The sequence below is a fragment of the Ruditapes philippinarum genome, unplaced genomic scaffold (assembly GCF_026571515.1).
Source record: "Ruditapes philippinarum isolate M1 unplaced genomic scaffold, ASM2657151v2 ctg44_1_1_1_1, whole genome shotgun sequence".
NCBI lineage: Eukaryota > Metazoa > Mollusca > Bivalvia > Venerida > Veneridae > Ruditapes > Ruditapes philippinarum.
Genome location: NW_026858399.1, coordinates 101,261 through 113,683, shown reverse-complemented (window position 1 = coordinate 113,683; position 12,423 = coordinate 101,261). Strand labels below are relative to the sequence as shown.

The 12,423-nt window shown below is 36.4% G+C and overlaps 1 protein-coding gene across 1 annotated transcript in view; it reads left to right on the top strand.

The window, feature by feature from the left end:
• The window catches only part of LOC132753071 (uncharacterized), a gene marked incomplete at its 3' end in the record, with an annotated part of 221,807 nt that overhangs the window by 110,242 nt on the left and 99,142 nt on the right, over positions 1 to 12,423 (top strand). Inside the window, 2 exon segments of the mRNA XM_060743482.1 lie at positions 2,225 to 2,356; positions 12,078 to 12,303. Of these exon segments, the coding sequence (XP_060599465.1) occupies positions 2,225 to 2,356; positions 12,078 to 12,303 (358 nt within the window).

The window sequence follows — 12,423 nt, the reverse complement described above, 5'->3', positions numbered from 1 at the left end:
CAGCAACAAGAACTAGTGACAATGAGTTAAGTAGGACCCAAAACAAAAACACGACAGAGAGCATTGCAGAGCAAGGACGGGTTGATCATTAAAATGATACATAAGTATAAATAATAGTAACCGACAAGGAAATCAAAGAAAACAAATAAATGATTAATTAACAGGCCCACAAAGCAAGGACACATGGGAAGGGGGTAAGAGATTCCGTGAAGGGTGGAGGGGGGCAAAATAAAAAAAATAAAACTAGGGGCAAAAGGGAAGATACTTACCGTAGACGAGAATACAACAAGGGGCGCAGACAAATATGTCACAAAAGCAGTATGAAACAACAGACATACATCTGAGGAATACAGAGGGGCGCCGCCTTGGAACGGCCAGCAGCATAAGTACTGCTGGGGAGTTTAAACCTGTTTATGGTGCACCAAACCTCATTCTTAACCCCACCAGGTTCCTATAAACAAGACAGGGTAAATAAAATGAATCCTCGCCAAGTGAAATTCTAACAGTTGTTACAGTTACAAAAGGTGAACACTGAAATGATCATGTAGAAACATATAAAAGAAAATCCTTTGACCATAACAAAAGTACTCAGTGTCTTAATGGAAGACAGAGTAACAAGAAAATCACCTACAAGGGCCCAATGAAGCAAGAAAGAAGACGAACATTAAGGCAATTCAGTCCCAAAGGGCTTTAAGAACTGTCCATCATTGAGTCTCCCACTTGGTCCGTCAGATGTAATCAAAAGAGGAAAGTGTAGAGTCCAACTGTAAAAGTGTTAAACACTAAGCGTACGGAAGGGTCATAACCTCTTTTAAGACAAAGTTTAATAAATTTAGTAAAGACAACAGAAAAATTACAATGACCCAAGATCATAGGAAGTTTGTAAATAACAGCCCATTAAAAATCAGGATGGTTAATCCATTGTCACAGAAGTGTTTTTAAATCACTTTTGAATTTTGAGATTAAATCAAAGTTACAATTGTAAAAAATTTAGGTAATTTATAATCGTGGTAGCCCTGTTTGAGTAGCTTGCTAGTAATGAAAATATTTCACTCGTTAAAACCCTTTATGTTGCTACAAGCTCTTGCAAATTTAAATAACTGAGAAACATATACCCCGTAAGATGTTGCATGCGGTACATCTCCATCTAAATGTGGATAATTTACTATACCAAAATCAAAATCATCTCTTTTATCATAGATTTTCGTGTAAATAGAATTGTTCTTGATAGTAATATGAAGATCTAAAATAAAATTTAAACCTAGTTTAGCTCCTAATATTATCTGCCATTGAAATTTGCCGTGGTTGCCGGAGGTTTTATATCACCTGGAGGTCATTTGACGCCTTCGTAACCACGTACGATCTCATCGTACTCAAAATACGACGTCGTGTACCTATCCCGTGAACTTCGCGTGTACTGCGGGTAAACTACTTGGTAAAAATTTGCATCTTTGAGGTGACTTCGTGTGTGGATCTGATGCCATCGCGTGACCTTCGGTAGGAATCTTGTGTGGAACGGATGCGATCGCGTGACCTTCTGTAGGAATCATTCTTGCTTCGGCTGTTGAGGGGCTGTCGACCTATTTCGGGACAACCTTTGCGCGAAATTTCAAATTCCAAATTCGTGTGCCCATCTGGTGTCAATTTCGGGACAGTGTGCAACGCCTGCATAAACCATGCCTAAAAATAAAAAGTAAGCTTTAAACAACATTTTTGTAGATTTTAATGAAAGTGAAATTAACTGAAAATTTACAAAAATTGTTCCAATCTGCTGAACAAGGGTGCCAAGAGTTAGAAAAAAGTGTCATTTTCCCCTCACACATCCTTTTATAGATTTTCATGAAACTATAATAATGATCAATAAATAAAGTTATACAACGCATTTTTAAAATCTTTGTGATCTGTTAAATGTGAAGGACAGCAGAGCTAAAAATAGAAATAAACTTTAAACTGCATCTCCTCTTCAAACTGCTGGGCAAATGTTCATAAACTTTAATAGAAAAAATAAAAAAAATGTTGAACAATGCTAACTATTGAAATAAGACTTGATTAACAGCTTTACAGCTTGTCTGATTTTGATGAATCATAATAGGAATGACCCTATAATGAAATCTTGTTCATTAAAACCATATTCTCAGGTGAGGAATTCAGGGTCTTGTTGCAGTATTTATTCACATGCTTAGAATGTAGCTCTTTGAATGCTGGAGTGCAAATTTATTTTCAGTTATGTATGGTAGGAAATCCTTTGTGTTATAAAATAGATCACAGAATGCTCACACTACAACATGTTTATCCGCAAGCGGGGCTTGGTGTGTTCCTACTTGATGGAAAAAGACTAACAAATCATGAAGTTATGGTATGTGCCTAATTTTGATATACTGTACAGCAGGAGATATGTTTCCAAATTGTCCACAACAACTTTGTTTGTATTATTTACAGTATACCCCCGCACAACAAAGTTGTAACGGGGGTAATTAGTGGAATCAGCTTTTCTGTCCAGCCGTCCATCGGTTTTTCCTTGTCCGCCCAATAATTTAAGATTCCTTTGACCAACAGTCACCATATTTGGCATGGAGGTTAGTCATGATTATTAGATCACCCCTATTAATTTGAGGTAACTGGGTCAAAGGTCCAGGTCATATTGGCCTTGACTAAAAAAAGCTTGTCCACCCAATCACTTAAGATTCCTTTGACCCACAGTCTTAATATTTGGTATTGAGCTTTGTCATGATTATAAGATGACCCCTATTGATTTTCAGGTGACCAGGTTAAAGGTCAAGGTCACAGGGGCCTAGACAAAAAAAGCTTGTCCGCCCAATAACTTAAGAATCCTATGACAAACAGTCTTCATATTTGGCATGGAGCATAGTCATGATTGTTAGATGATCACTATTGATTTTGATGTTACTGAGTCAAAGGTCAATGTCACAGGGGCCTTAAATAAAAAAAGCTAGTCCGCCCAATATCTTAAGATTTCTTTGAACCACAGTTTTGATATTTGGCATGGATGTTGGTCATGACCATTAGATGACCCTATTGCTTTGAAGGTCACTGCGTCCAAGGTCCAGATTACAGGGGCCTTGACATCAAAAAGCTTGTCCGCTCAATTGCTTTAGACTGTTTTGGTTAACAGTCTTCATATTTTGCATGGAGTCAAGTCATGACCATTAGATGAACCCTATTGATTTTTAGATCACTGAGTTAAAGGTCAAGGTCACAGGGGCCTTGACTTAAAAGCTTGTCCAACCAATGCATACATGTGACAAACGAAATGGGCCAAATCTGGATTTTCAGCTTGATTTTGAGGCTCAAAACTGGATTTTTTTATTGACTCGAATTTTAATGTGTGTTTGGCACATTTGGTTCAAAGAATCTATATTAGCCTCAAAATCATTAAATGATTATACTTTTTATGATTTTTTTGTTGATCAGTATTACTTTATTTCACCAAAAAAATAAATAAATAGATAAATAAATAAGTGTAGTCATACAGGCTATTTCTAAAACAGACACATTTTCACATTTCATTATTTTCAGTTTGAATAATTATATCTGTCTTTTCAGTCATACAATAATTGGCTAATAATTTAAAACACAAGCTATTTGAAAACGTGCAACAACTATTCATGAACTTAAGACTCTGACAGTTAAATAACGTAACGTAAGTAGAAGACTCAAAATAAATGCAAGAATCGTTACGTTAATTAAATCCACATTTTTGCCTCGATGATTGTGTAATTCCTAAACAAAACAAAAAAATTACCCACTCACTAAAAATAGGTTAATTAGACATGGTTTTGCTGCATCTCAAACAGGTTTTTGAATGATCCACTTAAATGATTCTGCTCACCTTTAGTCTTTATCAGTGCACGCGCTAATCAAAGAAAATCAAAGGTTGAGCCGAATTCATACATGTAAATTAACAGGGTCGTTTTGATGATGTAGCGTGTAATACCTACTGCCAAATTATAAAAGAGGTCAATTGACTGACACACAACACGTGTTAAGTTAAATATGTGAGAATAACTTTGGGTGATGGAACTGTTTATAACGTCACCTTGCTGTCAATTAACGACTCAACATTTAATCCGCTGTAATTTAGGATATGGACAGTAACAATCAATGCCTGGAGGCACGGTTTACATTTTAGATACAGGTGCTGTGTTTGGTTTTTTTTATGTTGATTTTTTTTTTAAATATCGGGAATTCAAGCTGTTATATCGGGAATCGGGATCAGTGTCGAAATATCGGGATTTTTTAAAATCCCGCCGGGATATCACATGTATGCCAATGACCTAAGAATCCTTTGACCCGTGTCCGCTCCATAACTTTTTGACTGCTGAAAAAAATTTGAAATAACTTGGCATAAGTGATCACCATTATGAGATGATGTGCAGAGCACAATAATTGGGTTGCTACCAACCAAGAACAAGATCACACTTAAATGTCAAGTGTTAAAAAGTCTTCATTTTGTGTCCGCTCCATTTGAACTGCTGCAATGTTTTTAAGATAACGTGGCAGAAATGATCACCATTATGACACCATGTGCAGAGCACAACAATCAAGTTACTATCCTAAAGGTCAGTTCACACACAAAGATCCAATGCTAAAACATCTATTTTTTATGTCCGCTCTATTCTTTTTAACCAGGTTTTCAAAGAAAACCGGGTTATTGTAATGCTGAAGTCGGCAGGCTGGTGGGCTGTCAGGCGGACGGGCCTCAATAAATTTTTTGCTTCGGTTATTGACACCAAACTTGGTGTATGGGTAGTTTACATCAAGATGCAGCTTGGGATTACTACCCAGGTGTTTGTGATCAAGGTCAATGTCACTGTTACTATAAATAGAAATTCAGTTTCCGCTCAATAACTTGAATTGCTTTGGCATATTGACACCAAGATGGTGTATGGGTAGCTTATATCAAGAGGCAGCTTGGGATTGCTAACCTGGTGTCTGTGATCAAGGTCAAGGTCACTGTTGCTAAAAATAGAAATTCAGTTTCCGCTCAATAACTTGAGTTTGCTTAAACCTATTGACACCAAACTTGGTGTATGGGTACCTTATATCAAGACGAAGCTTGGGGTTGCTACCCAGGTGTCTATGGTGCTGGTCAAGGTCACTGGTACTAAAAAGTAGAATTTCAGTTTCTGCTCAATAACTTCAGTTTGCTTTGGCCAATTGATGCCAAACTTGGTGTAAAGGTACCTTATATCAAGAGGTAGCTTGGAATTCCTACCCAGATGTGTTTGATTAAGGTCAAGGTCACTGTTGCTTAAATTATAAGTTAAGTTTCCGCTCAATAACTTCAGTTTGCTTTGACCTATTAACATAAAACTTAGTATGTGTGTAGCTTATATCAAGACACTACTTGGGCGGGCGTCAACTGTTGCTAAAAATAGAAATTAGGTCTCGGCGTAATAACCTATTGACACCAAAATTAGTATGTGGGTAGCTTATATCAAGAGGCAGCTGGGAGTGCTACCCAGGTGTCTGTGAACAAGGTCAAGGTCACTGTTCCTTAAATAATAACTACAGTTTGCTTTGACCTATTGACACCAAACTTGCTGTGTTTGTCAGCTTATATTAAGATGCAGCTTTGAATTGCTACTTAAATATATTGGAGCAAGGTCAATGTCACTTGTTTACAATAGAATTTTCAGCTCATACTCATTAACTTCAGTACACTTTGAACTTTGATACTTAACTTGGCATGTGTGTAGCTTACATGAAAATACAGCCTGGCATTGATACTCAGGTATCTGGTATATATTTATTTTGAACTAATGAAACCAATTTTCTGTGTTGGTGCAAATAACAGCATCATTTTTTATTCACTGCCATATTTCATTCCTAATTCCTGTCACATCAATACTTGGTGGTTGAAAACCTGGTTTTCGTCGTATTGTGGTGCTTTGTGTTTAAATTACTTGGCACAAATGATCCCCACCATGACACAATCTGCAGGGCACAACATCCAGGTTGCTGCCCCAAGTTACATCCAGGTTACTACCCCCAAGGTCAATGTTAAATGTTCTCCATAACTTTTTGACCTAACGAAAGATTATAAATAACTTAGCAGAAAGAATCACCATTATGAGACTATGTGCTTATGATATGCATGGCACAACATCAAGGTCATGGTTGGGTAAAGGTCAAGAAGTACACATTCATGTTGGCTGTGGAAGGTTATTTAGCTGTCCTTCAGACTGCCTTGTTGGTATTCTAAAAATTTCTTATGAGGTATGATCAAAAAGTTCTCGGGCCCGATATACTTCTAGCCACAACACTGACATTTACACACGATACTTCGATACCAATATCTTATTTAAGATTACTGACCGAGTTACATGCAGTTTTACACAGATTAAGTAACATAAAACACACTTTGATCTCCATTTAGACCAAATGGAGAAAGTTGAAATCAGAGCCGTCTCTGTAAGAAAGGGATGTCCCCCAAAGAAATCCATGAGGACTTCATGGATACACTTTGGAAGGAGTCCCTTTCCTATAGCACTGTAAAAAAATGGGCTGCTGAATTTAAGAGGGGCAGGGAAAGCATTTGAGATGATGAGCTGCCTGGCCGGCCAAAAGAGGCCACCAACGATGAAACTGCCGAAGCTGTGCACGATCTGGTCATGTACGACAGAAGGCGAGACCTGCGAAGCATTGCTAGGTAAGTAGGTATAAGCTTTGGTTCAGTTCAAGCAATTCTGACTGATGTCTATGGCATGTCAAAGGTTTCCGCTAGGTCTGACTGACGACCAGAAAAGGATCAGGCTTGACATTTCAAGATATCTTTTGTCTCACTACAAGGATTAACCTGATTTTATCTACCGGATCGTAACTCAGGATGAAACATGGGTCCATCACTTCGATCCAGAATGAAAAAACAACAGAGCATGCTGTGGAAGCACCCTGGCTCACTCACGCCCTGCGAAGAAATTCAAGAGTGTGCCATCAGTAGGGAAGATGATGGCTTCAATTTTTGGGATAGTCGGAGGAAAATCATGATTGACTATCTTGAGCAAGGTCGTACCATAAACAGTACATACTATGCAGACGAATTGAGATGTCTGCATCAAGAAATCAAGCATAAAAGGAGGGGCAAAATGACTCAAGGCGTTCTGCTCCTGCACGACAATGTGCCAGCTCACACATCCCAAGTTGCGATGGCAGCTGCAACTGATTTCGGCTTTGAAATTCTTCCCCATCCCCCATATTCTCCAAACTTGGCCCCCTCTGACTTCTACTTGTTTCCAAAACTGAAAACCAAGTTTTGTTGTAGACGTTTTTGAAGCAATGAAGTTGTCATGGAGGCGGTCAATGAGTTCTTTGAGGACCAAAATAGAGAGTTCTATTTTGAAGGGTTAAACAAGTTGGAGCATAGGTAGGCAAAGTGCATTGATGTAGAGGGCGATTATATTGAAAAGGAATACCATTATTTGGGTTCTCCGACTACCGGAAGTACATCGGGCCAAGAACTATTTGATCAAACCTCGTAGAAAATTTTTTTTTTTAACTTTCATTCAACTGGATGTTTAAAGGAACTCCACTGAGGTTTATAAGGCTAAAAATATAAAATTTTAATTTTTCAAATAGTTGAACGTGAGCACTTAAAACAGAAATATAAATAAAACATAACTAAGAAATATACAAGAAATACATTGAAAATTGTATGTTTGTGCTATTCTCAGTTCGATTTGAGTTAAAAGCGTTTAAACGCTTTTCAATTTTGATTCATTTTTCACTATTATAATAATTATTCTTGAAAAACAGAGAGAGCTAATGATCTGAAATTTTGCACATAAGTTATAAGTATAGATCTTTATCAAATGGAGTAATAATCTCAAAAAATTATTTCAGTCCCATCATGTCAAAAAACCTCAGTGGAGTCCCTTTAAAATAAATCCAGACTGATTGGGAGCATTTTGTAGGTACACGATGATGTAGTATCCAACCATTGATATAGTAAAAAATTAAAAAATCTTCTTCTCTGAATTGACAATGGTTAGTGGTCATGTATGAAACATTTTGTAGAGGACCTCTGGACCTCTGTTCATATTATAGCCTTGTGGTCAAAATTGGGTCCCACCCTGGCTATCATTGATTTCATTATCACAGCAATATAGTAAAAACTGAAACTAAAAAAAATCTGAATAGGAGAAAGTTCGAGCTAAGATAGTCGACATGAAACATTGTCTGGTGGACCTGAATCAAGATTGTTTAAATTAAAGCCTTGGGGTATAAAAGTGTGACATGCCCAAGGGGACACAGTGACCTAAATTCTTGTCTTTTGATGTACAGCCATGAAATTAGGACCATTTGCACAGTTTGAGATGAAAAAATGAATTTTAATATCAGCTGACCTAGATTTTTACAAGTAACCTACTTTCTTGTCCTTTGATGTACAGCGATGACATTTGGACCATGTACACAGTTTTAGACTAAAATTCAATTTTGATAACAGCTGACCTAAATTTTGATGATGTGACCGACTTTCTTGTCCTTTGATGAACAGCAATGAAATTTGGATCATGTGCACAGTTTTAGATGTAAATTTTAACATTGGTATCAGCTTACCTAGATTTTGATGACCTTTTTTGGCTCTTTAGCTCACCTGTCACAAAGACATGGTGAGGTGAGCTTTTGTGATTGCTTTTTCGTCCGGCGTTCGTCCATCTGTAAACTTTTACTTTAAACGACATCTCCTCATAAACCGTTAAGCCAATTTCATCCAAACTTAACAGGAATGTTCCTTTGGCAGTCAACTATAAAAATTGTTCAAAGAATTCAATTCCATGCAGAACTCTTAGGTTGCCCTGGCAACTGAAAGAATAAACTTAAGAAATCTTCTTTAAAAAAACAAAAGAGCTAGAGCTTTAATATTTGGCATGAAACATTGTCAATCAGTGTCTTCCAAGTTTGTTCAAATAAAAGCCCTGGGGTCAAAATTGGCCCCCGGGGGGTCATTGATTTTCCTTATTTGTATATAGTAAAAACTTAAAAATCTTCTTTTAAAAAACCCAAATAGCTAGAGCTAACATATTTAGCAAGAATCATCTTCTAATGGGTGTCTACCAAGTTTGTTCAAATAAGGGCCCTGGGGTTAAAAAAATTGGCCCCACCAAGGGGGTCATTGTTTTTCCCTATATGTATACAGTAAAAACTTAAAAAATCTCTTTTAAGAACCCCAAAGAGCTAGAGCTTAGATATTTATCATGAAACATCTTCAAATGGGTGTCTACCATTTTTAGTTTGTTTAAATAAAAGCCCTTGGGTTAAAATTGGCCCTGCCCTGGAGGCCTTTATACAGGTGAGGATTTCAGGGCCATCATGGCCCTCTTGTTTAGCTCACCTGAGTTGAGCTTTTGTGATCTCAATTTGTCCGGTGTCCATCGTCTGTTTGTGCATGTTATGTGCGTCCATTGACAACTTTTTATACAAACGACTTCTTCTTTGAAATCACTGGGCCAAATTTGATGAAATTTTCCAGTTCCTAGTATTATGTTCTACCAAAATTGTTCAAATGGTTCTGCTCCAGTGAACATCTGAGTCAGGAGGGCTAAAAATAGATTTTAAAAATGAAATTGCAAGTTCTATAGCTTAGATATTTGTGTGTATCATTATCACATAGAATTCTACAAAAATTATTCAAATTATACCCCAGAGGGTCATTAATTTTCATAATATGTATATAGTAAACCTTTAAAAATCTTATCTTAATTGACAAAGGCTAGAGGTCAGATATTTGGTAGGAAACATTGTGTATGAACCTTTACCAAAATTGTTCAAATAATAGCCCTGGGGTCAAAATTGACCCTGCCCCGGAAGTTATTGATTTTCATTATGTACATAATGTTAGTAAAATCTTTAAAAAATCTTTTTTTCTGAAGATATAAGGCTTAGAGCTTTGATATTTGGTATATTATTTATATGTCATCTAACAAAGTTGTTCAAAGTTTTTCTCTTGTGTAAAAATTGTCCCCTACCCGGGGGGCCATAGGTTTCAAATATGGTAAAACGCTCTAGGGATTACTGTTTTAGTTAAAATATGTTGGAAGTTGGTGAGAAAGGTTGTTCTGATGATTTCTATGGCAATTTCAAGTATGGGTTATCTGGGGCTAAAAACTAGGTCACGCAACCCAAGTATGGAAATATCCTGGAAATTGGTTGGAAGGTTGTTGTATGATTTCTAGCTTAAGTTCATATATAGTTCTTCTGTGGTCAAAAGCAAGATTACACCGCCTAAAAATTGGAGAACCTTGCTAACACTGTAGAGGCCAAATATCCTGGAAATTAGTCTGAAATGTAAATTGTTCAGATGGTTTGTAGGTCATGTTTGAATACGGTTCATCTGGGGTCAAAAACCAAGTCACAAAACCAAAATTATGGAAAAATAATGTTTACATTATAGAGGTAATATTTTCATCCCAAATATTCTGAAAAATTGTCAGAAACTTTAAAAATTTTGATGATTTTTAAGTCAAAATTTAGTTCACACAGACCAAAAGTAAAAAAGCTTTATCACTCTAGAGGTTACATTTTCAGCCCACAAAATCCTGGAAATTTGTCAGAAAGGTTTTTTGTACTATTTCTTGTTCAGGTTTGAATATAGGTCATCACAGGTCACACCATATAAAAAGGCTTACATGGAAAAACTTTATGAACATTTGCACTATTTCAGGTGCAGATATGAATGTTATGATATCAGTTTAAGTTTATGGCATTACATCTGCCTTTCATTCATTGCTAACAATATATTAATTCAGAGTCTGAGTTATCAGATGAGCAATATAATTATATACAGGTTTCACTTTTTCAACCATGTTCACAATTTCAGGTGAAAGGCTGAAATTTGATATCAAATTACTGGGCCCTCAATCAAATTTGGGGGAAGTGGGTCGCTACCCTCAGCAGGGGGAATATTAGTGTATGGGGGGATTTTTTTTCCCTTTTAAAAGCCCGAAAGAATTTCGGCATATTATGATATACCCCCTGGCGTCCGTCCGTTAGCAATTTAGTTTCCGGAGCATAACTTAAGTTTCATAAGGCCCACAATATTCAAACTTCATAGGATGATTGTCCATATTGGGTAGAAGACCCCTATTGATTTTGGGGTCAAAAGGTCAAAGGTCAAGGTCACTATTACATTAAACTGAAAACAGTTTCCAGAGCATAACTTAAGTTCCATTTGGCCCACAATATTCAAACTTCATAGGATGATTGTCCATATTGGGTAGAAGACCCCTATTGATTTAAGGGTCACAAGGTCAAAGGTCAAGGTCAGTATTACCTTAAAACTGAATACAGTTTCCGATCAATAACTTAAGTATTAATCAACCTACTGGGGTAAAATTTTATAGGATGAACAGCCAGTCAATCCGTCAAACAGAAACATGCAGACATGTTTACAATATTCCGCTAAAAAAAAACCGTCAAAAAGATGTTATTACTTTAAACAAAAACAAAAACCAAAAAACCCCATAAATTTTCATTTTTTTTCTTAAGACTTCATATGTTTTGAGGGGGAATTTTTTCCTCTGTAGGGAAAAAAAAATACAATTTTTGGTGGGGGATTGGGGCCAATTATCGGCAGCAGATGTGGTTGATCAAGGGCCCTGAATTACCTAAATAATGACTTAGTGACCTACTTTCTTGTTTTTGATTTACAGCTATGAAATTAGGACCGTGTATATAGTATAATTTAAAAAAAAATCATTTTATATGAAGTATGGTCTACTAACGAACATCGTTCAAATTCTTGTAATAAACACTTTCACTGTTTTCACACAAATAAAACTTTGTCCTCAGTTGAGCGCTTTTGGGCCAATGTCCCCTTATTTTAAAGATTTGTTAAAGCCTTTGATATTGTTTTCCTTTAGAAAAAGTAAAAAAGTTGACTGTTGCTTTGATTCCTGTTAATTATGTTACTTTACAGTCTGTGTTAGATATGTTTGGTGATACAATTGAAAAGTTGTTGATGAAAGCTTTGGTGCTGTGCATGACAACACATTTCAAAAATGTATTGGCTTCACCATCATTTGATTTAACATCAGGCATGTACGATTTTTTTCCAGGTTTTGCAAGAATATCAGTACAGATATAGTTATGATGTTACAATGGATGCCAGTACATGTACATTAGGTGTGAGATACCCTGATCAAACAACAGCTAATTTCCAGTTGAGTCCTTATAGATATAAAAAGAAACATGGTCACAGAAGGAAACCTAGCAAGGGAAGATTACAAAAGATTGTAAATATAGAGGACTGTCTGGAAGAGAACCATATTATTCAGCCATTAGGTAAAATTTTAGTGATTTTCAGTGAATTTTCTGTTTGTGTGAACCAATATTCAGGATAAGTTTCAAATCAGACATTTTTTCAGGGTTTACAGGGTCTATTGTCAGAAATTCATGTATGCA